General features: G+C 47.2%; 1 protein-coding gene across 6 annotated transcripts in view; it reads left to right on the forward strand.

Moving 5' to 3' along the window:
* The window catches only part of GNB3 (G protein subunit beta 3), a 130,505-nt gene that overhangs the window by 80,089 nt on the left and 25,058 nt on the right, over positions 1-25,358 (forward strand). For 5 of the 6 annotated variants that reach the window (XM_063962470.1, XM_063962469.1, XM_063962468.1 and 2 more), the window contains exon 2: positions 14,402-14,468. In XM_063962470.1, coding sequence (XP_063818540.1) covers positions 14,412-14,468 — 57 coding nt within the window. In that variant the 5' untranslated portion in view covers positions 14,402-14,411. Of the gene's footprint in view, positions 1-14,395; positions 14,469-15,441; positions 15,529-25,358 lie in introns of those variants that run through there. The other variant, XM_063962473.1, reaches the window with a different exon arrangement.

Raw genomic sequence — 25,358 nt, forward strand, 5'->3', positions numbered from 1 at the left:
TCACATGGAAAGTGGTAATGCTGTTAGCCCTGGCTTCAGCCAGGCGTGTATCAGAATTGGCGGCTTTATCCTATAAAAGCCCTTACCTAATTTTTCATACGGACAGGGCAGAATTGAGGACTCGTCCTCAATTTCTCCCTAAGGTGGTTTCAGCATTTCACTTAAACCAGCCTATTGTGGTGCCTGCGGCTACTAGGGACTTGGAGGATTCCAAGTTGCTGGACGTAGTCAGGGCCCTGAAAATATATGTTTCCAGGACGGCTGGAGTCAGAAAATCTGACTCGCTGTTTATCCTGTATGCACCCAACAAGCTGGGTGCCCCTGCTTCTAAGCAGACGATTGCTCGTTGGATTTGTAGTACAATTCAGCTTGCACATTCTGTGGCAGGCCTGCCACAGCCAAAATCTGTAAAAGCCCATTCCACACGGAAAGTGGGCTCATCTTGGGCGGCTGCCCGAGGGGTCTCGGCTTTACAACTTTGCCGAGCAGCTACTTGGTCAGGGGCAAATACGTTTGCAAAATTCTACAAATTTGATACCCTGGCTGAGGAGGACCTGGAGTTCTCTCATTCGGTGCTGCAGAGTCATCCGCACTCTCCCGCCCGTTTGGGAGCTTTGGTATAATCCCCATGGTCCTTTCGGAGTCCCCAGCATCCACTAGGACGTTAGAGAAAATAAGAATTTACTTACCGATAATTCTATTTCTCATAGTCCGTAGTGGATGCTGGGCGCCCATCCCAAGTGCGGATTGTCTGCAATACTTGTACATAGTTATTGTTACAAAAATCGGGTTATTATTGTTGTGAGCCATCTTTTCAGAGGCTCTTCTGTTATCATGCTGTTAACTGGGTTCAAATCACAAGTTGTACGGTGTGATTGGTGTGGCTGGTATGAGTCTTACCCGGGATTCAAAATCCTTCCTTATTGTGTACGCTCGTCCGGGCACAGTATCCTAACTGAGGCTTGGAGGAGGGTCATAGGGGGAGGAGCCAGTGCACACCAGGTAGTCCTAAAGCTTTTACTTTTGTGCCCAGTCTCCTGCGGAGCCGCTATTCCCCATGGTCCTTTCGGAGTCCCCAGCATCCACTACGGACTATGAGAAATAGAATTATCGGTAAGTAAATTCTTATTTTATATATATATATATATATATATATATATATATATATATATATATATATAACAAGCAGGAAAAAATAGAGCGGCACTCAGCGTCTTAATCAAAAGGTAAAAAAGTGTATTTTAAAACACCAACATGAACCAACGTTTCGGGACACACAGGTCCCTTTGTCAAGGTGTACAAAGGGACCTGTGTGTCCCGAAACGTTGGTTCATGTTGGTGTTTTAAAATACACTTTTTTACCTTTTGATTAAGACGCTGAGTGCCGCTCTATTTTTTCCTGCTTGTTTAACCATTTCTACTGAGAAGGCACCAGTGCATCTATATTACTGAAAATGGAGTGCCGATCCATTCCCATGTAAAGTATATATATATATATATATATATATATATAAAAGATGCTGTCTTATATATATATAAAACATGCCCAAAGAGACATTAGTCTACTGGGTTCTAGAGTCAACGCTATGTCGATTTCTGCTAGAAGTGTCCTGTGGAACATGCAATGGACAGGTGATGCTGACTAAAAGAGGCATATGGAAGGTTTACCTTACAAGGCTGAGGAATTGTGTGGAGAAAGGCTCTCGGACCTGGTCTCCACAGCTATAGCTGGTAATTCTGATCTTTTGCCTTATATTCCCTCACAGCCTAAGAAAGCACGACATTATCAAATACAGTCCTTTCGGTCGCAGAATAACGAGAAAGTATGAGGAGCGTCCTTTCTTACCAGAGGTAAGGGTACAGGGCACAGCTAGTTCCCAGGAACAGAAGTCCTCCCCGGCCTCTACTACATCCAACGCATGACGCTGGAGCTCCGCTAAGGGAGTCCGCCCCAGTGGGAGCACGTCTTCGACTCTTCAGCCACATCTGAGTTCACTCACAGGTGGATCCCGGGGCAATAAAAAATTGTTTCTCAGGGTTACAAGCTGGATTCGAAAGGTGCCTCCTCGCCGGTTTTCCTTATCGGACCTACCGGCTTCTCCCCCAGGAAGGGGGATAATATTAAATACAATTCACACATTGTATCTCCAACAGGTGGTGCTCAAGGTTCCCCTCCTGCAACAAGGAAGGCGATATGACTCAACCTTGGCTGTAGTCCCGAAACCGTACGGTTCGGTCAGACCTATTTTAAAAAAATTAAAATCTCTGAACCTATACGGGAAAAGGATCAAATTTAAAGTGGAATAGCCCAGAGCGATCATCGCCAGTCTGGAAGGGGGGGATTTGATGGTGTATCTAAACATAAAGGCTGCATAACTTCATGTTCCCATTTATCCACCCCATCAGGCGTACCTGACAATTGCGGTACAGGATTGTCATTACCAATTTCAGGGTAATTGGCGGAAATAATGGTGCTCCTACGCAAGCAAGGAGTCACAGTTGTCCCATACTTGGACGATCTCCTAATAAGGGCAAGATCAAAAGAGCAGTTGTTGAACAGCGTGTCACTTTCGCTGTAGGTGTCACAGCAACACGGCTGGATTCTCAATTTCCCGAGGTCACAGTTGATTCCTATAACTCGTCTGCCCTTCTTGGGTATGATTCTGGATACAGACCAGAAATGGGTTTACCTTCAGATAGAGAAGGCCCAGGAACTCATGACTCTAGTCAGGGACCTATTGAAACCAAGACAGGTGTCAGTGCATTACTGCACTCGAGTCCTGGGAAAAACATTCCCTTCAGCAGGTTCCATGCGAGGACTTTCCAATGGGACCTACTGGACAAGTGGTCCGGGTCACATCTACAGATTCATCAGTTGATCACCCTATCCCCCAGGGCCAGGGTATCTCTCCTGTGGTGGCTGCAGAGTGCTCACCCTCTAGAGGGCCGCAGATTCGGCATTCAGGACTAGATCCTGGTGACCACGGACGCGAGCCTCCGAGGCTGGGGAGCAGTCACACAGGGAAGAAATTTCCAAGGTCTTTGGTCAAGTCAAGAGACTTGTCTTCACATCAACATATTGGAACTAAGGGCCATATACAACGCCCTAAGTCAAGCGGAGACCTTTCATCGCGACCAACCGGTTCTGATCCAGTCAGACAACGTCACCGCAGTAGCTCATGTAAACCGCCAAGGCGGCACAAGGAGCAGAGTGGCGATGGCGAAAGCCACCAGAATTCTTTGCTGGGCAGAGAATCATGTAAGAGCACTATCAACAGTGTTCATTCCGGAAGTGAACAACTGGGAAGCAGACTTCCTCACCAGACATACGTCCTGGAGAGTGGAGACTTCATCAGGAAGTCTTCGCACAGATTGCAGTTCGGTGGGGACTGCCACAGATAGACAGGATGGCGTCCCCGCCTCAACAAAAAGCTGCAGAGTTATTGCGCCTGGTCAAGAGACCCTCAGGCAGTAGCGGTAGACGCCCTAGTGACACCGTGGGTGTTCCAGTCAGTCTATGTATTTTCTCCTCTTCCTCTCATACCCAACGGTTCAGAATAATAAGAAAAAGGAGGAGTGAGAACAATCCTCATTGTTCCAGATTGGCCACGAAGGATCTGCTATCCGGATCTGCAGGAAATGCTTACAGAAAATCCGTGGCATCTTCCTCTAAGGCAGGACCTGTTGCAACAGGGCCCATGTCTGTTCCAAGACTTACCGCGGCTGCGTTTGACGGCATGGCGGTTGAACGCCGGATCCTAGCGGAAAAAGGCATTCCGGATGAGGTCATTCCTACGCTGATAAAGGCTAGGAAGGACGTGACATCTTAACATTATCACAGTATCTGGCGAAAATATGTTTCTTGGTGTGAGGCCAGGAATGCTCCTACGGAAGAATTCCATCTGGGCCGTTTCCTTCACTTCCTACAAACTGGAGTGAATTTGGGCCTAAAACTTAGGCTCCATTAAGGTTCAGATTTCGGCCCTATCCATTTTCTTTCAAAAAGAGTTGACTTCTCTACTAGAAGTTCAGACGTTTGTAAAAGGAGTGCTGAGTATTCAGCCTCTTTTTGTGCCTCCGGTGGCACCTTGGGATCTTAACGTGGTGTTAAGTTTCCTAAAGTCACACTGGTTTGAACCACTTAGAACGGCGGAGTTAAAATATCTCACGTGGAAGGTGGTCATGTTATTAGCCTTGGCTTCGGCTAGACGTGTGTCAGAATTAGCGGCTTTGTCACATAAAAGCCCCTATCTGGTTTTCCATATGGATAGAGCAGAATTGCGGACCCGTTCGCAATTTCTGCCGAAAGTGGTTTCATCTTTTCATATGAACCAACCTATTGTGGTGCCTGTGGCTACACGTGACTTGGAGGATTCCGAGTTACTTGATGTGGTCAGGGCTTTGAAAATTTACGTAGCCAGAACAGCTAGAGTCAGGAAACCTGAAGCGCTGTTTGTCCTGTATGCATCCAACAAGATTGGTGCCCCTGCTTCAAAGCAAACTATTGCTCGCTGGATTTGTAACACGATTCAGCAAGCGCATTCTACGGCTGGATTGCAGTTACCAAAATCGGTCAAGGCCCATTCCACTAGGAAGGTGGGCTCTTCTTGGGCGGCTGCCCGGGGGGTCTCGGCACTACAGCTGTGTCGAGCTGCTACTTGGTCGGGTTCAAACACTTTTGCAAAATTCTATAGGTTTGATACCCTGGCTGAGGAGGACCTCATGTTTGCTCAATCGGTGCTGCAGAGTCATCCGCACTCTCCCGCCCGTTTGGGAGCTTTGGTATAATCCCCATGGTCCTTACAGAGTCCCCAGCATCCTCTAGGACGTTAGAGAAAATAAGATTTTACTTACCGGTAAATCTATTTCTCGTAGTCCGTAGAGGATGCTGGGTGCCCGTCCCAAGTGCGGACTTCTTCTGCAATACTTGTATATAGTTATTGCTTCAATAAGGGTTATGTTATAGTTGCATCGGTCTTGCACTGATGATATGCTGTTTTCATACTGTTAACTGGGTAGTTATACGGTGTGATTGGTGTGGCTGGTATGAATCTTGCCCTTGGATTAACAAAATCCTTTCCTTGTACTGTCCATCTCCTCTGGGCACAGTTTCTCTAACTGAGGTCCGGAGGAGGGGCATAGAGGGAGGAGCCAGTGCACACCAGGAACTAAATTCTTTCTTAAAGTGCCCATGTCTCCTGCAGAGCCCGTCTATTCCCCATGGTCCTTACGGAGTCCCCAGCATTCTCTACGGACTACGAGAAATAGATTTACCGGTAAGTAAAATCTTATTTTTCGACAGTGATGGAGATATCAGGTTGGTACCTACTATTGGCCGGTGGAAATATAATTAACTCTGTCTTTGAAATATTCAGTTTGAGGTGGCGAGATGTCATCCAGGATGAAATGGCAGAAAGGCATTCAGTGACACGGTCCAGTACAGATAGGGACAAGTCAGGGGAGGATAGGTAGATTTGAGTATCATCTGCGTACAGATGATACTGAAAACCAAAATAGCTGATTAGTTTACCAAGAGATGAGGTACAGATAGAGAAAAGCAGAGGACCCAAGTATGAGCCTTGCGGTACTCCAACTGAAAGAGGTAGCGAAGAGAAGGTAGATTCAGAGAAGCGAACACTGAAGGAGCGATTAGATAGGTACGATAGGAACCAAGAAAGGGCTGGGTCTTTAAGACCTAGGGATTGTAGTGTCTGTATGAGAAGAGAGTGGTCTACAGTGTCAAATGCAGCAGATAGATCTAGAAGAATAAGTAGTGAGTAGTGGATCCAGTTTTTCATTTTCATTAGCAAAAAAGTAGTCTTGAAACATAGTGACATAAACATCATAAAACTATAGACTACAGGAGGAGAAGGAAGGAAATGTAAGAAAAGAAGATGAAGTGGCTAGAACCATCAAAAGAGAGAGGAAAAAGGGAAAGAGACAGGAAACAATTGAGAAAGAGAAATAAAAAAGGACTTATGTGAATGGAGAGCTAGTCTTAAAGAAGGACATGTAGGGCCCCAGGTTTTGTCAAAGGATTTAGAAGAGTGTTTAATGACACTGGTCATAAATTCCATGCAGTGAATTGACCAAACCCTAGTGATAACTGAGGTGATAACTGAGGTGAGAGTGGGCGGGAGGGGTTGTTTCCAGTCAGCAGCCAGTTGACAAGTGGCTGCAGAAAGGACATGCCTGATAAGTTTATTCTGGTGATAGGTAGCTTCTGGGAAGGGCAATGATAGGAGGAGAAATTTAGGATCTAAAGGAAGCGAGATTTGTAGAAGTGAGGAGATAAGGTTCCTAATATCTGACCAGAAAGCGGAGACCTTGGGGCAGCTCCACCAGATGTGAAGAAATGAACCTTCCGATCCACAACCTCACCAACACTGATTAGAGGCATCGGGGAATATCCTAGCTATTCTGGGGGGAACCAAGTACCATCTATAAAGAATTTTGTAGACGTTTTCTTTTATTCTAACACATATTGAGCTTGACATTGCTCCCCCTCTCATATCATGAAAGGGTTTTCATACAGTTGGAGCCACGGTAACTCCGTCTGTGCCAGGGTGTGCCTACCTCAGCATGCATGTGAGACGTGCACACGCCCCCTTCACTGCAATGGGAACGTCTCTGTGCACTCCCATAGCGTGGCTAGGCGCCGGATCGCCTAGGCACCCCGGGAGTGCTAGTTTGCGATGGAGCCGCATCAGATCAGTGCGTCTCCATCTGTACTCTGGATGCTTGGAGAGTTCCAGCATCATGGGCGGGGGCGGGTGGTGGTGCTCTGTCTATTAACGTTCAACCAGAAATACCTCAACCTACTGCGTATTGGGGTGATTCCACTGTGTTGGGACCGTTCACTGAAATTGGGACAGTTGGGAGATTATTGGGTCTATTTACTAAGCATTGGAGAGAGATAAAGTGGACGGAGATAAAGTTCCGACCGATCAGCTCCTAACTGCCATTTTTCAAACACAGCCTGAAACATGGCAGTTAGGAGCTGGTCGGTACTTTCGTGGTCATTCCGAGTTGTTCGCTCGCTAGCTGCTTTTAGCAGCATTGCACACGCTAGGCCGCCGCCCTCTGGGAGTGTATCTTAGCTTAGCAGAATAGCGAACGAAAGATTAGCAGAACTGCTACTAAATAATTCCCTGCAGTTTCTGAGTAGCTCCAGACCTACTCCGAGACTGCGATCACCTCAGTCCGTTTAGTTCCTGGTTTGACGTCACAAACACGCCCTGCGTTCGGCCAGCCACTCCCCCGTTTCTCCAGCCACTCCTGCGTTTTTGCCTGATATGCCTGCGTTTTTTAGCACACTCCCGGAAAACGCTGAGTTACCACCCAGAAACGCCCCTTTCCTGTCAATCACTCACCGATCAGCAGTGCGACTGAAAAGCGCCGCACAAACATCAGCAAATCTACCAAGTTTTTAGTTCAATAACTAAGCGCATGCGCGCTGCGTACCATGCGCATGCGCATTTAGCAGCAAATCGCAGCATAGCGAAAATCGGCAACGAGCGAACAACTCTGAATGACCACCTTTATCTCCATCCACTTTACCTCTTTCCAAGGCTTAGTAAATAGATCCAATGTTTTTGTCAAAATGAGCAACCCTTTAAGAAGATAGACTGGCACCATGTGATTCTGCAAAATAAAAACGTCATTACAAAACTCCATTCACGCTTAAATACGATTAAGTAGATGACTCTTTATTTGATCATTTAAAGACCTTCATATGACTGTTTTGACTCTGTCATGGAAATTTTGTTCTTAAGCCTCATTTAAGACAGTGTGTCCCCTTCATACCCCCCGCTCTTGCCTAGCAGCAGATAGATCCTTTGCACAAATAAGGTATAGTAAAGTTGAGCCCTCGGGCCATTCTGTCTTCATAGCGGAATTGTTTATTGTCATCGCGGTTGGATGGCAGGAGATTCCACGGGTAGATACGTTTATATCCAATACTTAGACCTGAACTTATATGGGTTATGAAAATGAAGAAATCTGCCTGGAAGGTACATTTAATTTTACAATATTATATGTCACCCTCTCGTTATAACACCATGGGCTGCTGTTATACGGAGAGAGCATGCTATGGCCCAGATTTGTCTAGCCTTGGAGAGTGATCAACCAATCGTCTCCTGTCGTGTTTCAAACCCAGCCTGTACTTCACCTCAATGCAGTTTATCACTCTCCAAGGCTTGATAAATCTGGGCCTACGCTGCTGTAATTCGGGGACTGACCACTCTCCCTAGGATGCGATTAACTGACGCAATCTGCCAACAAATCCCCCTGGGAGCCGGATGAGCCATCTCCTCTCTTCCTGCGTTAAAATGACACAGTTAAAGAAGGCAAATTTTCTGTGTTTTAGAGTTCACTATTTGCATAGTATTAAGGGTGTCACATTCAGTTGCGTGCAGGTCTCTCTGCCGTGTCGCACGTGTTGTCCTGAATGCAGACTGGGATGTACTCAGTCAGCCTGACCCATTTTCCATATTGTAATCTGTGTGGCTTCTGCACAGTCTGCAATCACATTGGTGGGACCACGTTCACCGCACGGAGGGGTTCACTACAGCATACCGACGCCGGGAGCCCGACCGCCGGCTTACCCACAGTGTGGCGATCGCAAATGAGCCCCTTGCGGGCTCACTGCACACGCCACGCTACGGGCACGGTGGCGCGCTACCACGCTATTTTATTCTCCCTCCAGGGGGGTCGTGGACCCCCACGAGGGAGAATAAGTGTCGGTATGCCGGCGCCGGTATACTGTGCGCCGGGATCCCTTCAGTCGGCATACTGAAGACCACCCCGCACGGAGGCCCAGTGAGATCTCTTCACTCCTCCTCTCTCCCCTCTCTGCAGTATAATGGTCCTACATGCCTGGCTACATTTATTGGCGTTCTGGTCATTCGGACGTGCCATATGGAGCCAGTATAATTTAATTAATGTATATAAATGACTGCTCTAGCAGTATATTGCCAAGTCTAACCTCTAAATCAGAGGTTCCCAAACTCGGCCATCAAAGTACCCCAACAGTCCAGGTTTTAAGAATAACCAAGCTTAGGCACAGGTGACTTAATCAGTACTTCAATCAATTTGATTTAACCATCTGTGCTGAGCCATGGATATTCTTAAAACCTGGACTGCTAGGCTGCCTTGAGGGCCAAGTATATATATTTCCATAAACTTAATGCAGTTGGGTCATTCCATGTGACTCTCGTTACATTTCATATTCGTTTTTTAGAAGTTTAAAGGCACCACCACACAAAAATTAAGCTGAAATTTAACATTTTAAATACTATATGGGGTAGGAAATCATAATTAATGCTCAGAAGCATTATTGTTTATGTGCGTGACATAGGGGGTAATTCTGAGTTGATCGCAGCAGCAAGTTTGGCAAAACCATGTGCACTGCAGGTGGGGAAGATGTAACATGTGCAGAGAGAGTGATAGGCCCTACACACTGGCCGATTTTTTGAAAGATATGAACGATCTCGTTCATAAATGAACGAGAACTCGTTCATATCTTTCAGTGTGAAGACTCCAGCGATGAACGATGCGCGGCCCCGCGCTCGTTCATCGCTGGTCTCCCGTCGGCTGTGCATGCAGGCCAATATGGACGATCTCGTCCATATTTGCCTGCACTTCAATGCAGCCGCGTGACGGGGGGAGTGAAGAAACTTCACTCCCCCCGTCACTGCCCCTCCGCCGCCGGGTCGCTCGTCGGCCGTATCCGCCGTCGGGCAGCTCGGCGGCGGGTCGGCCAGTGAGTAGGGCCCCTTAGATTTGGGTGGGTTATTTTGTTTCTGTGCAGGGTAAATACTGGCTGCTTTATTTTTACACTGCAATTTAGATTTCAGTTTGAACACACCCCACCCAAATCTAACTCTCTCTGCACATGTTATATCTGCCCCCCCTGCAGTGTACATGGGGGGTAATTCCAAGTTGATCGCAGCAGGACATTTTTTAGCAGTTGGGCAAAACCATGTGCACCGCAGGGGGGGGGGGCAGATATAAAATGTGCAGAGAGAGTTAGATTTGGGTGTGGTGAGTTCAATCTGCCCATAGGCACTGAGGGGACTTATATATTTATTTAAACCTGCTCTCCTCATTATTTTTACAATTTGATTGTTATACAGGTTGAGTATCCCATATCCAAATATTCCGAAATACGGAATATTCCGAAATACGGACTTTTTTGACTGAGAGTGAGATAGTGAAACCTTTGTTTTTTGATGGCTCAATGTGCACAAACTTTGTTTAATACACAAAGTTATTAAAAATATTGTATTAAATGACCTTCAGGCTGTGTGTATAAGGTGTATATGAAACATAAATGAATTGTGTGAATGTAGACACACTTTGTTTAATGCACAAAGTTACAAAAAATATTGGCTAAAATGACCTTCAGGCTGTGTACAAGGTGTATATGTAACATAAATACATTCTGTGCTTAGATTTAGGTCCCATCACCATGATATCTCATTATGGTATGCAATTATTCCAAAATACGGAAAAATCCGATATCCAAAATACCTCTGGTCCCAAGCATTTTGGATAAGGGATACTCAACCTGTACTATGTATACACTTATAAGACCCTGAACTTATGATTGACACACAGACCAAAAACGGAATGTTAATCAAACTATACTTAAAATCAAATTTGACATAGGACTTATGTTACATATGAATGTGACTGACGTTTCTGTCCCTAGTCACAGGACTCTGAATGATTGACGTTACAATTTGGTGAGTAAAACAATTAAGGTCGAAACTGCCGTCTTGCCGTCAGTTTTCGACTTTTTCAGGTCGGGAGGGGTTCCGACCTATTCAGTCTTCAGCATTTTTATCGACAAGTGGGGAATTCGACTTGTCGAATAGTATGTGAATCGGCGGTATAGCTGCCAATTCGCCTGCTTCTGAGGGACACGGGGCCAAATTCGACAGGTTCTGGTCCCGTTTCCGACCATCTTAGTTCAACTTCAAAAAAAGTCGAACTGAGATGAGGGACCTGAGAGGAGGAGAGCCGGGGGCAGACGGGGGACAGCTGCGCTACAGCACAGTGCTGCAGGAGGATGTGTAATAGCCGCCGCTCACGGCAGCGTCCACCCGGCTCGAGCAAGTGAGGTCTGGCCGCCGTTTCGTGGGCGCGGTCTGGACAAATTTAGCACAGCTACGATCATCTCGGAATGACCCCCATGGTACAATCAGTGGTTATCTCCTTCTGAGAGGCACGGTAGACGGCACACCCTAAGAAGGACTGGATGGAAGAGGTAAATTACCTCTGGTTCAACAGGGAGATGTATCACGTCTTGGGGGTAGATTTACTAAAGCTTCGAAAACACGTGGTTGCCTATAGCAACCAGATTCAGTCTATCATTTTCTAGAATGCAGTAAAGAAATGTTAGGTAGAATGTGATTGGTTGCATTAAACAACTTCTCCAATTTATCTCTCTCTTGGCGGGATGTACTAAGCATCGCAGCCGCGGTGCTATACATCCCGCCACTTATCGGGTACATAACGGAGTTACTTAGGAACGTGATTAAAATCTTGGAGGATAGCTCTTAAAATAAGATAAGAGTTTTCCTTTGTGAGAGAAGGACTTCAGGGTTTAGAACCCAGCAGTCCTTCTGCGCATGCGAACTGTGACGCGGTCACTGCGGGGGGGTGCTGGGAGGGATCCGGTTGGTTCTCTCAGGTGGAAATGCGAAAAGGAGCCCATAGGCTTCTATTGGGTAATGCCACATAAAGATGCCGTTACCCATCGGCTGCAAGCGAACTTGGTACATAGGGGAATGCGGCCTAAACTCAGATCCCGGTATTTTTCTGAGTTTTGGCCGCATCTTCGGCATTAGTAGTAAATCCCACCGCCTAACGCTTGATACATCTATCCTAAGAATAGGTTTGTTAAAACCTAGATTTAATAAATCTGAGGCGATTAACAACTGACCTGAGCCCATAATTACTAAATAGTAACGTTCTAGGGATTAGGGCCTGCTGTCGACAGGTTATACCCAATTTGTGCCACCTTAGCTGATACTTTACCTGATAATACTGGAAGGAAGACATTTTGTCTCATGGTAAAATGGAGTACTGAAGGGGAAAAGACTTCAGACATTACAAGTGGCTTGGGGGGCGGGTCATTCCGAGTTGATCGCTCGCTGCTGATACTCGCAGCGATCAGTTAAAAAAACGGCAAAACTGCTTATGCACCACAATGCGCACACGCGTCGTACGGGTACAAACAGCATCGTTGCTGTGCAATGCTTCTAGCGAAGAATCCATTCGCACAACCGATCGCAAGGAGATTGACAGGAAGAGGGCGTTTATGGGTGTCAACTGACCGTTTTCTGGGAGTGTTTGGGAAAACGCATGCGTGTCCAGACGTTTGCAGGTCGGGTGTCTGACGTCAATTCCGGCACCAAAAAGACTGAAGTGATCGCAGCGGCTGAGTAATTGCAGAGCTACTCAAAAACTCCACAAACTGTTTTTGTACCGCTCGGCTGCACAGGCCATCGCATACTTGCACAGCGAAAATACACTCCCCCATAGACGGCGACTATCTGATCGCAGCGCTGCAAAAAGTTGCTAGCAAGCGATCAACTCAGAATGACCTCCTTAGCCAGGAAAGAGCTAAATAAATATCATGGTATTTGGGGTAGATGGCTTGAGTCTCCTTACTCGGCACTGATTTGTGACACCGCACGCCTTATACTGACTTTTGATAGAAGACTGATGTGTATATTGTTATCTGTGATAGAGTCTCTGTTTTTGTCGGGGAATAGCTGACGGGCCTGTGACCGACCACTCAATCAATTACTCGATCATTCTGCATATTTGTATCTTTTGCTAGGTTTGCTAATTTGTGCAATTTGTCCTTTTATATGATGTGATATTAAAAATATGGCATATCGCTATGTATTTTGTGTTATCTTGACCGGTCTGAAATAGCAATTTGCTCTTTCGTCTTATGTATAACAAATAAAGTCTGCACAAACACATTGTTATTTTAGTTTATGTTTATTGCTTGTTTAGTTTTGTTTAATTGTATATTTATTTATTTATTTATTAACCGTTTCTTATATAGCGCAGCATATTCCGTTGCGCTTTACAATTAGATCAACAGTAATAGAACAAAACTGGGTAAAAACAGACAGACATAGAGGTAGGAAGGCCCTGCTCGTAAGCTTACAATCTATAGAATATTATTGTATACATAATTAAATAACTCAATAAAAATTATTGAATAAGAAAAAAAGATGGGACTCCCCTCTGGGTGCCCACGTGGGCGCATGTGCCAGTATGGGGTAGACAGGGCGCTTGTAGCGAGCTCCACCCATATATGGTCAAAGTATGTTTTCTGTCGTCACGGGTAATATTGCCTGGTGAGCGATCAGCAGGCCCTAATTGCTGTGGGCATATTGGGCCTGGTATCCGTTTGAATTGTCGACCATGTTATGGTGGACGGTCATTAGGTCGACCGCTATTGGTCGACACATGAAAAGGTCGACATGAGTTTAAAAAAATATATATTTTGTGGAACTTTTTCATACTTTTCCGATCCACATGGACTACAATTGGGAACGGTAACCTGTGCCTAACGCAGCGAGGCACCTTGCCCGAAGCCCGCGAGACGTGCGAGGGGACGCGGTGCACTAATTGGGGTTCCCGGTCACTTTACACAGAAAACGACACAAAAAAAGTAAAAAAATTAATGTTGACCTTTTCACGTGTCGACCATTTTCGGGTGTCGACCATTTGCCCATGTCGACCATGACAGTGTCGACCAATAGTGGTTGACCTAATGACTGTCGACCATTCATGCCGGAACCATTGGGCCTAATTCAGAGTTGATCGCAGCAGCAAATTTGTTAGCAGTTGGGCAAAACCATGTGCAGTGCAGGGGGGGCAGATGTAACATGTGCAGAGAGAGTAAGATTTGGGTGGGGTGTGTTCAAACTGAAATCTAAATTGCAGTGTAAAAATAAAGCAGCCAGTATTTACCCTACACAGAAACAAAATAACCCACCAAAATCTAACTCTCTCTGCATATGTTACATCTGCCCCCCCCCCTGCAGTGCACATGGTTTTGCCCAACTGCTAACAAATTTGCTGCTGCGATCAACTCAGAATTACCCCCATTGTTTGAAAGAGGGTAGTCCGCTCGTTTAAATTATGCTGCCCGCTATAGGTCTGCATTGACTTTGTAGAAACAAGAATCTATTTCTACCATGACCAACATAAAATGTCCAGAGCCATTGTGCATACCAAACATGGTTTTGTGATATGTTATGTGACCTATAATCAGAGTCAACAAGCTATTGTTTACCAAGTACTTTCTCGTTATAATACACATTCTCCCTTCCGTGTGTGTAATATCACCTTCCCTTTCTCTGCCTAGTACGGTCACGATGGGGGAGCTCGAGGAGTTGCGACAAGAAGCAGAAGCTTTGAAGAAACAGATTACGGTATAATACATTGCTTATTATGGCGCTAGGTGACCCGTTCCCCGTATTAGTAGCTCTGCTCAGTCTACAGTATGATTACGGCCATTTCCAGCCTTCAGGACTAACAATTGTTTCACTGCTAAAAGATGTTCTAGGGGTGTCTGCCTTTCCACAGCACCCATCCTGGGTTTTTCCCGGGTCACCTCCGTTTCCACTGAACCCGGGTAAGCCCGGCAAAACCTGTGGTTAGCATTTAAAAATGCGCACAATAAATAACTCCCCTTTATTCTGTGCTGTAGGCCCCAATCCAGATATAAATTTACCTCAGTATTATAATTAGCAGCTTGCTTCATGGAATAAGTATAAGTATCTGCCTCATTTCTCTGCCAAGTGAAAGTAACATATCTAGGGCGGGATTTACTAAAGGGAAAATGCGGTAAAACCCCTGTTTTACCGCATTTTCATATGTACTAACTCCCGATTGCCGCGTTTTTGCACAATAGGGTAACGCCATCTTTTTATGGCGATACCCTAAAGAAGTCTATGGGATTCTTACCGCCGCCGCCGGAACCCGCCGCATCCCGCCACCGCCCGGCACCGCTCACGACGACCCCCCCTTCCCCCCGGCATACCTGAGCCGCTGCTGGTGCGTCCCCCCTCCTCCTTCTCCCCCGCATCACAGCCTTGTCTCCTTCCGGCTGCAGGGGAGAGGAGGAGGAGCCCGGGGTCTCCCTGCACACGTCACCTCCCGAGTCTGGGAGGTGACAGAGACCCCCGCAGACCCTGGCAGACATCATCGCTGGGGGCCTCCTATACCGCATTGCGATACTAATCGCATATGTTAGTACATATGCGATTAGTATCGCTGCGGTAGGCGGCCAGGGGCGGCGATGTCTTATAGTACATCCCGCCCATAATGTTATGTTCTAGTGAATATACAGCAGGTATGACTGTAAGGACCAATCAGCGGCTTATGCATTGATTTTTTTCATAGGAGCCGTTACCACTGAGCCGCGTCCCAGGTAGACATGGCAAAAGTACCCAGGTTTTTTAGGCAGTGGAAAAGGGGTATTTGACAGAGGTAAGAGGGCCCTGCTTGCAAGTGGGTGTGGTCAGGTGTCATTCCCCATTTCTTTAACGTCCTAGTGGATGCTGGGAACTCCGAAAGGACCATGGGGAATAGCGGCTCCGCAGGAGACTGGGCACAACTAAAGAAAGCTTTAGGTCACCTGGTGTGCACTGGCTCCTCCCACTATGACCCTCCTCCAAGCCTCAGTTAGATTTTTGTGCCCGGCCGAGCTGGATGCACACTAGGGGCTCTCCTGAGCTTCTAGAAAGAAAGTATATGTTAGGTTTTTTATTTTACAGTGAGACCTGCTGGCAACAGGCTCACTGCACCGAGGGACTAAGGGGAGAAGAAGCGAACCTACCTGCTTGCAGCTAGCTTGGGCTTCTTAGGCTACTGGACACCATTAGCTCCAGAGGGATCGACCGCATGGAACTGGCCTTGGTGTTCGTTCCCGGAGCCGCGCCACCGTCCCCCTTACAGAGCCAGAAGCAAGAAGAGGTCCGGAAAATCGGCGGCAGAAGACCTCAGTCTTCACCAAGGTAGCGCACAGCACTGCAGCTGTGCGCCATTGCTCCTCATACACACTTCACACTCCGGTCACTGAAGGTGCAGGGCGCTGGGGGAGGGGCGCCCTGAGCAGCAATAAAAACACCTTGGCTGGCAAATATATCACAATATATAGCCCCAGAGGCTATATATGTGATAAATACCCCTGCCAGAATCTATTAAAAAGCGGGAGAAAGGACTGCAAAAAAGGGTCGGAGCTATCTCCCTCAGCACACTGGCGCCATTTCTCCCTCACAGCTCCGCTGGAAGGAAGCTCCCTGGCTCTCCCCTGCAGTCTGCACTACAGAAAAGGGTAAAAAAGAGAGGGGGGGGGCACTAAATTTAGGCGCAGTAAATATAATAGCAGCTATAGGGGACATAATTCAGTTAGTCCCTGCATTATATAGCGCTCTGGTGTGTGCTGGCATACTCTCACTCTGTCTCCCCAAAGGGCTTTTGTGGGGTCCTGTCCTCTGTTAGAGCATTCCCTGTGTGTGTGCGCGGTGTGTCGGTACGGCTGTGTCGACATGTTTGATGAGGAAAATTATGTGGAAGCGGAGCAGGTGCCTATAGAAGTGATGTCACCCCCTGCGGGGCAGACACCTGAGTGGATGGTCTTATGGAAGGAATTACGTGCAAGTGTCGACTCCTTACACAAAAAATTTGACGACATGCCAAATGCGGGACAGCCGGCTTCTCAGCTCGTGCCTGCCCAAGCGTCTCAAAGGCCATCAGGGGCTCTAAAACGCTTGCTACCTCAGATGGCAGACGCAGATGTCGACACGGATACTGATACCAGTGTCGACGACGATGAGTCTAATCTAATGTCCACTAAGGCCATTTGTTGCATGATTGAGGCAATGAAAGTGGTGTTACACATTTCTGATATAAACCCAGGTACCACTAAAAAGGGTATTATGTTTGGGGAGAAAAAACTACCCGTAGTTTCTCTGACGTCCTAGTGGATGCTGGGGACTCCGTAAGGACCATGGGGAATAGCGGCTCCGCAGGAGACTGGGCACATCTAAGAAAGATTTAGGACTACCTGGTGTGCACTGGCTCCTCCCCCTATGACCCTCCTCCAGACCTCAGTTAGAATCCTGTGCCCGGCTCGAGCTGGATGCACACTAGGGGCTCTCCTGAGCTCCTAGAAAGAAAGTATATTTTAGGTTTTTTATTTTACAGTGAGACCTGCTGGCAACAGGCTCACTGCACCGAGGGACTAAGGGGAGAAGAAGCGAACCTACCTAACTGTGGGTAGTTTGGGCTTCTTAGGCTACTGGACACCATTAGCTCCAGAGGGATCGACCGCATGGAACCGTCCATTGATGTTCGGTCCCGGAGCCGCGCCGCCGGCCCCCTTACAGAGCCAGAAGCAAGAAGAGTCCGGAAAATCGGCGGCTGAAGACATCAGTCTTCTCCAAGGTAGCGCACAGCACTGCAGCTGTGCGCCATTGCTCCTCATAAACACTTCACACTCCGGTCACTGAGGGTGCAGGGCGCTGGGGGGGGGGGGCGCCCTGAGAAGCAATAAAAACACCTTGGCTGGCAAATATATCACAATATATAGCCCCAGAGGCTATATATGTGATAAATACCCCTGCCAGATTCCTTAAAAAAGCGGGAGAAAAGTCCACGAAAAAGGGGCGGAGCTATCTCCTTCAGCGCACTGGCGCCATTTTCTCTTCACAGTGCAGCTGGAAGAAAGCTCCCCAGGCTCTCCCCTGTAGTTTTCAGGCTCAAAGGGTTAAAAAGAGGGGGGGGGGCACTAAATTTAGGCGCAATATATGTATACTAGCAGCTATTGGGGGAAAAATCACTCAATTATAGTGTTATCCCTGCATTATATAGCGCTCTGGTGTGTGCTGGCATACTCTCTCTCTGTCTCCCCAAAGGGCTTTGTGGGGTCCTGTCCTCAGTCAGAGCATTCCCTGTGTGTGTGCGGTGTGTCGGTACGGCTGTGTCGACATGGTTGATGAGGAGGCTTATGTGGTGACGGAGCAGATGCCGATAGATGTGATGTCGCCCCCTGTGGGGCCGACACCAGAGTAGATGGATAGGTGGAAGGTATTAACCGACAGTGTCAACTCCTTACATTAAAGGCTGGATGACGTAACAGCTGTGGGACAGCCGGCTTCTCAGCCCGCGCCTGCCCAGGCGTCTCAAAGGCCATCAGGGGCTCAAAAACGCCCGCTCCCTCAGATGGCAGACACAGATGTCGACACAGAGTCGGACTCCAGTGTCGACAAGGTTGAGACATATACACAATCCACTAGGAACATCCGTGACTTGATCCCGGCAATAAAAAATGTGTTACACATTTCTGACATTAACCCAAGTACTTTTAAAAGAGGGTTTTATGTTTGGGGAGAAAAAGCAGGCAGTGTTTTGTTCCCCCATCAGATGAGTGAATGAAGTGTGTGAAAAAGCGTGGGTTCCCCCGATAAGAAACTGGTAATTTCTAAAAAGTTACTGATGGCGTACCCTTTCCCGCCAGAGGATAGGTCACCTTGGGAGATATCCCCTAGGGTGGATAAGGCGCTCACACGTTTGTCAAAAAAGGTGGCACTGCCGTCTTAGGATACGGCCACTTTGAAGATGCCTGCTGATAAAAAGCAGGAGGCTATCCTGAAGTCTGTATTTACACACTCAGGTACTATACGGAGACCTGCAATTGCCTCAGCATGGATAGTGCTGCTGCGGCGTGGTCTGATACCCTGTCTGATAATATAATACCCTAGACAGGGATAATATTTTGCTAACATAGAGCATATTAAAAGACGTCGTCTTATATATGAGGGATGCACAGAGGGATATTTGCCGGCTGGCATCCAGAATTAATGCAATGTCCATTCTGCCAGGAGGGTATTAGAGACCTGGCAGTGGACAGGTGATGCTGACTTTAAAGGCACATAGAGATTCTGCCTTTATAAGGGTGAGGAATTGTTTGGAGATGGTCTTTGGGACCTCGTATCCACAGCAACAGCTGGGAAGGAAAAAATTTTTACCTCAGATTTCCTCACAGCCTAAGAAAACTGTATTATCAAGTACAGTCCTTTCGGCTTCAGAAAAGCAAGCGGGTCAAAGGCGCTTCCTTTCTGCACAGAGACAAGGGAAGAGGGAAACAAAAATCTTCTCCCGCTTCCTCTGAGTCCACCACATGTCACTGGGACTCCACAGGTGGAGCCAGGTGCGGTGGGGGCGCGTCTCGGGAACTTCAGCGACCTCTGGGCTCGCTCACAGGTAGATCCCTGGGTTCTGCAAGTTGTATCACAGGGATACAAGCTAGAGTTCGAGACGACTCCCCCTCGCCGTTACCTCAAATCAGCCTTGCCTGCTGCCCTCGGAGAGGTAGTACTGGCGAAAATTCACAAGCTGTACTTCCAGCAGGTGATAATCAAGGTACCCCTCCTTTAACAAGGCCGGGGTTACTATTCCACAATGTTTGTGGTACTGAAACCTGAGGGTTCGGTGAGACCCATTTTAAAATTGGAATCCTTGAACACATATATAAAAAAATAAAAAATAAATAAAGTTCAAGATGGAATCGCTCAGGACGATTATTCCAAGCCTGGACGAGGGAGATTACATGGTATATCTGGACATCAAGGATGCTTGACTCCATGTCCCATTTACCATCCTCACAAGGAGTACCTCAGATTTGTGGTACAGGATTGTCATTACCAATTCCAGACGTTGCCGTTGGGCCTGTCCACGGCACCGAGGGTATTTACCAAGGTAATGGCCGAAATGATGATACCCCTTCGAAAAAAGGGAGTTTTAAATTATCCCATACTTGGACGATCTCCTGATAAAGGCGAGGTCCAGGGAGCAGTTGTTGGTCGGGGTAGCACTATCTCGTGAGGTGCTACAACAGCATGGTTGAATTCTAAATATTCCAAAGTCACAGCTGGTCCCTACGACACATCTACTGTTCCTGGGAATGGTTCTGGACACAGACCAGAAATAAGTGTTTCTCCTGGAGGAGAAGGCCAAGGAGCTGTCATCTCTAGTCAGAGGCCTCCTGAAACCAAAACAGGTGTCGGTGCATCACTGCACGCGAGTCCTGGGGAAAATGGTAGCTTTCTACGAAGCAATTCCATTCGATAGGTTCCATGCAAGAATCTTTCAGTGGGACCTGTTGGACCAATGGTACGGATCGCATCTTCAGATGCATCGCCTAATAACCCTGTCTCCAAGAACCAGGGTGTCTCTGCTGTGGTGGCTGCAGAGTGCTCATCTTCTAGAGGGCCGCAGATTCGGCATACAGGACTGGGTCCTGGTGACCACGGATGCCAGCCTTCGAGGCTGGGGGGCAGTCACACAGGGAAGAAACTTCCAAGGACTATGGTCGAGTCAGGAGACTTCCCTACACATAAATATTCTGGAACTAAGGGCCATTTACAATGCCCTAAGTCAGGCAAAACCCCTGCTTCTACACCAGCCGGTACTGATCCAGTCAGACAACATCACGGCGGTCGCCCATGTAAACCGACAGGGCGGCACAAGAAGCAGGATGGCAATGGCAGAAGCCACAAGGATTCTCCGATGGGCGGAAAATCACGTACTAGCACTGTCAGCAGTGTTCATTCCGGGAGTGGACAACTGGGAAGCAGACTTTCTCAGCAGGCACGACCTCCACCTGGGAGAGTGGGGACTTCATCCAGAAGTCTTCACACTGATTGTAAATCGTTGGGAACGGCCACAGGTGGACATGATGGCGTCCCGCCAAAACAAAAAACTAGAGAGATATTGCCAATAAATGCAGACGTATGGTGCGCTAGAAGCTGCCAAAAGAATACCCAGTGAGAAAGGTGTCGCCTCACACCACAAACAATATAGAAATATAGGATATCACCGAGTTGTCTCCAGGCGCTTAATAACAATTTTTGAGGATGCTCCTAAATAATTCGTTCAACATCAGTTCTTGTCCTCAACCAAAGAAACAAAATACAAAATAGTGTAATACTGTTAACTTCTGAACAATTGAATCTGTGTGTAAAGGTAAACTCCGTACCAGATGGCAGTGTCTAACTAATAGACAATATGCGTGGTGGAAGAGAGAGGATATGAATCTCATCAAGTGGTCCCCAGTATTTCATCCGCACATCATTCCATTAGAAGGATTTGCATAGAAAAAGATAAAAGCATATATAGTGTAATATTGCTTTAATATGATTAAAAAAGCCAAATGAGATGGCTGGACTCTCACCATAAGATAGAATTCACGAGGCAGATAGAAAATTAAAACCAGGCGTCCCCAGCACCTCGCAAGTCCTCCTATGGCTCCTTTCCAGACTCCCAATGACCACCATCCAACGCGTTTCAATACTTCAAAGTATCTTTTTCAAGGCATGTATTGTTCCCTTCCCAGAGGATATCTTATTTATACCCCCACACTGATGACATCATCTCCCATAAGAAAAAACCTATTTCCAGACATGGTTTTACCTGTCCTCTAAACATCCTATACCTGACAATGCTACACATCCAATCCCCTTATCCTATCCGGATATTTGTGTATCCCTTCCCCGGCAGCAAATGTTCTGGTATCCCGGAGTCTGATTTTCAAGTTCCCGGCTCTCTGAGATACATCACATCCGCCGGGTGACCCGCACACGTGTCTTGCCGCTTTTTCCGGAAATGACGCTCTTCCGTATACGTCACTTCCGGCCGCTGCGGATTTTGCGTTCCACCATTAGTTCCGGACTTTCCTTTTCATTGGGCCTCTTTACATATGGCAGAATGTCCTTTATTGCTGGAGTGCTTATTTATCGGGGGAATGATGACTTTCCTCAAGGGATAAATTCCGGCTCCATATATGAATAGGAAGATAAATACGCAATTAGACACATAATATTGTTAAAAATTTAAAAATGGTAAAATAATAAACTGATGACTAAAATTTTATAAAAACCATTTCCATTCAAAATCTTTATTGATGCCATTAGGGGCTAAAGTGCTGTAATTATATATTGTGGTCATCTCGCTTCTAGCTAATTTGACCGCAATATCTCCCCCTCTAGCATCAGAAAGAACCTTTTTCAGTACATAAAAATTCTTAATGTATTTAATATCACAGTCATGGGTTTCTTTGAAATGTTTCGAAAGTGCGTGTGTGTCTAAACCTTTTCTAAGGTTTCTTAAATGTTCCCCCAATCTAACCTTAATCTAGAAGTCTTCCAAATGTTTGTAAACCGTTGGGAAAGGTCACACGTGGACATGATGGCGTCCCGCCTCAACAAAAAGCTAAAAAGATATTGTGCCAGGTCAAGGGACCCTTAGGCGATAACTGTGGACGCTCTAGTGACACCGTGGGTGTACCAGTCAGTTTATGTGTTCCCTCCTCTGCCTCTCATACCAAAGGTACTGAGAATAATAAGAAAACGAGGAGTAAGAACAATACTCGTGGTACCCGGAACTTCAAGAGATGATCTCAGAGGACCCATGGCCTCTGCCGCTCAGACAGGACCTGCTGCAGCAGGGGCCCTGTCTGTTCCAAGACTTACCGCGGCTGCGTTTGACGGCATGGCGGTTGAACGCCGGCTCCTAAAGGAAAAGGGCATTCCGGAGGAAGTCATTCCTACGCTGATTAAAGCCAGGAAAGATGTAACTGCAAAACATTATCACCGCATATGGCGGAAATATGTTGCTTGGTGTGAGGCCAGAAAGGCCCCAACAGAGGAATTTCAGCTTGGTCGATTTCTGCACTTCCTACAGTCAGGAGTGACTATGGGCCTAAAATTAGGCTCCATTAAGGTACAGATCTCGGCTCTGTCGATTTTCTTCCAAAAAGAACTAGCTTCACTACCTGAAGTTCAGACATTTGTAAAAGGAGTGCTGCATATTCAGCCCCCTTTTGTGCCTTCAGTGGCACCTTGGGATCTCAACGTGGTGTTGAGTTTCCTAAAATCACATTGGTTTTAGCCACTAAAAACCGTGGATCTAAAATATCTCACGTGGAAAGTGGTCATGCTATTGGCCTTGGCTTCGGCCAGGCGTGTATCAGAATTGGCGGCTTTGTCATGTAAAAGCCCTTATCTGATTTTCCATATGGATAGGGCAGAATTGAGGACTCGTCCCCAGTTTCTCCCTAAGGTGGTATCAGCCTTTCACTTGAACCAACCTATTGTAGTGCCTGCGGCTACAAGGGACTTGGAGGATTCCAAGTTACTGGACGTAGTCAGGGCCTTGAAAATTTATGTTTCCAGGACGGCTAGAGTCAGGAAAACTGACTCGCTATTTATCCTGTATGCACCCAACAAACTGGGTTCTCCTGCTTCTAAGCAGACTATTGCTCGCTGGATTTGTAGCACAATTCAGCTGGCGCATTCTGCGGCTGGACTGCCGCATCCTAAATCAGTAAAAGCCCATTCCACAAGGAAGGTGGGCTCATCTTGGGCGGCTGCCCGAGGGGTCTCGGCTTTACAACTTTGCCGAGCTGCTACTTGGTCAGTGGCAAACACGTTTGCAAAATTCTACAAATTTGATACCCTGGCTGAGGAGGACCTTGAGTTCTCTCATTCGGTGCTGCAGAGTCATCCGCACTCTCCCGCCCGTTTGGGAGCTTTGGTATAATCCCCATGGTCCTTTCGGAGTTCCCAGCATCCACTAGGACGTTAGAGAAAAATAAGAATTTACTCACCGGTAATTCTATTTCACGTAGTCCGTAGTGGATGCTGGGGACTCCGTCAGGACCATGGGGAATAGCGGCTCCGCAGGAGACAGGGCACAAAATGTAAAAGTTTGACCACTAGGTGGTGTGTACTGGCTCCTCCCCCTATGACCCTCCTCCAAGCCTCAGTTAGGATACTGTGCCCGGACGAGCGTACACAATAAGGAAGGATTTTGAATCCCGGGTAAGACTCATACCAGCCACACCAATCACACCGTACAACTTGTGATCTGAACCCAGTTAACAGTATGATAACGTAGGAGCCTCTGAAAAGATGGCTCACAACAATAAACAACCCGATTTTTTTTGTAACAATAACTATGTACAAGTATTGCAGACAATCCGCACTTGGGATGGGCGCCCAGCATCCACTACGGACTACGAGAAATAGAATTACCGGTGAGTAAATTCTTATTTTCTCTGACGTCCTAGTGGATGCTGGGGACTCCGTCAGGACCATGGGGATTATACCAAAGCTCCCAAACGGGCGGGAGAGTGCGGATGACTCTGCAGCACCGAATGAGAGAACTCCAGGTCCTCCTTAGCCAGGGTATCAAATTTGTAGAATTTTACAAACGTGTTCTCCCCTGACCACGTAGCTGCTCGGCAGAGTTGTAATGCCGAGACCCCTCGGGCAGCCGCCCAAGATGAGCCCACCTTCCTTGTGGAGTGGGCATTGACAGATTTAGGCTGTGGCAGGCCTGCCACAGAATGTGCCAGTTGAATTGTGCTACAAATCCAACGAGCAATCGTCTGCTTAGAAGCAGGAGCACCCAGCTTGTTGGGTGCATACAGTATAAACAGCGAGTCAGATTTTCTGACTCCAGCCGTCCTTGAAATATATATTTTCAATGCTCTGACAACGTCCAGCAACTTGGAATCCTCCAAATCGCTAGTAGCCGCAGGCACCACAATAGGCTGGTTCAGGTGAAACGCTGATACCACCTTAGGCAGAAAATGAGGACGCGTCCTCAATTCTGCCCTGTCCGAATGGAAAATCAGATATGGGCTTTTATACGATAAAGCCGCCAATTCCGACGCTCTCCTGGCTGAAGCCAGGGCCAGTAGCATGGTTACTTTCCATGTAAGATATTTCAAATCTACCGATTTGAGTGGCTCAAACCAATGGGATTTGAGAAAATCCAAAACTACATTGAGATCCCACGGTGCCACTGGGGGCACAACCGGGGGCTGTATATGTAGTACTCCTTTTACAAAAGTCTGGACTTCAGGAACTGAAGCCAATTCTTTCTGGAAGAAAATCGACAGGGCCGAAATTTGAACCTTAATGGACCCTAATTTGAGGCCCATAGATAATCCTGTTTGCAGGAAATGTAGGAATCGACCCAGTTGAAATTCCTCTGTCGGGGCCTTCCTGGCCTCACACCATGCAACATATTTTCTCCAAATGCGGTGATAATGTTGTGCAGTCACCTCCTTCCTGGCTTTGACCAGGGTAGGGATGACCTCTTCCGGAATGCCTTTTTCCCTTAGGATCCGGCGTTCAACCGCCATGCCGTCAAACGCAGCCGCGGTAAGTCTTGGAATAGACACGGTCCCTGCTGAAGCAGGTCCCTTCTTAGAGGTAGAGGCCACGGATCTTCCGTGAGCATCTCCTGAA

This window comes from Pseudophryne corroboree, chromosome 3 (assembly GCF_028390025.1).
Source record: "Pseudophryne corroboree isolate aPseCor3 chromosome 3, aPseCor3.hap2, whole genome shotgun sequence".
NCBI classification, from domain to species: domain Eukaryota; kingdom Metazoa; phylum Chordata; class Amphibia; order Anura; family Myobatrachidae; genus Pseudophryne; species Pseudophryne corroboree.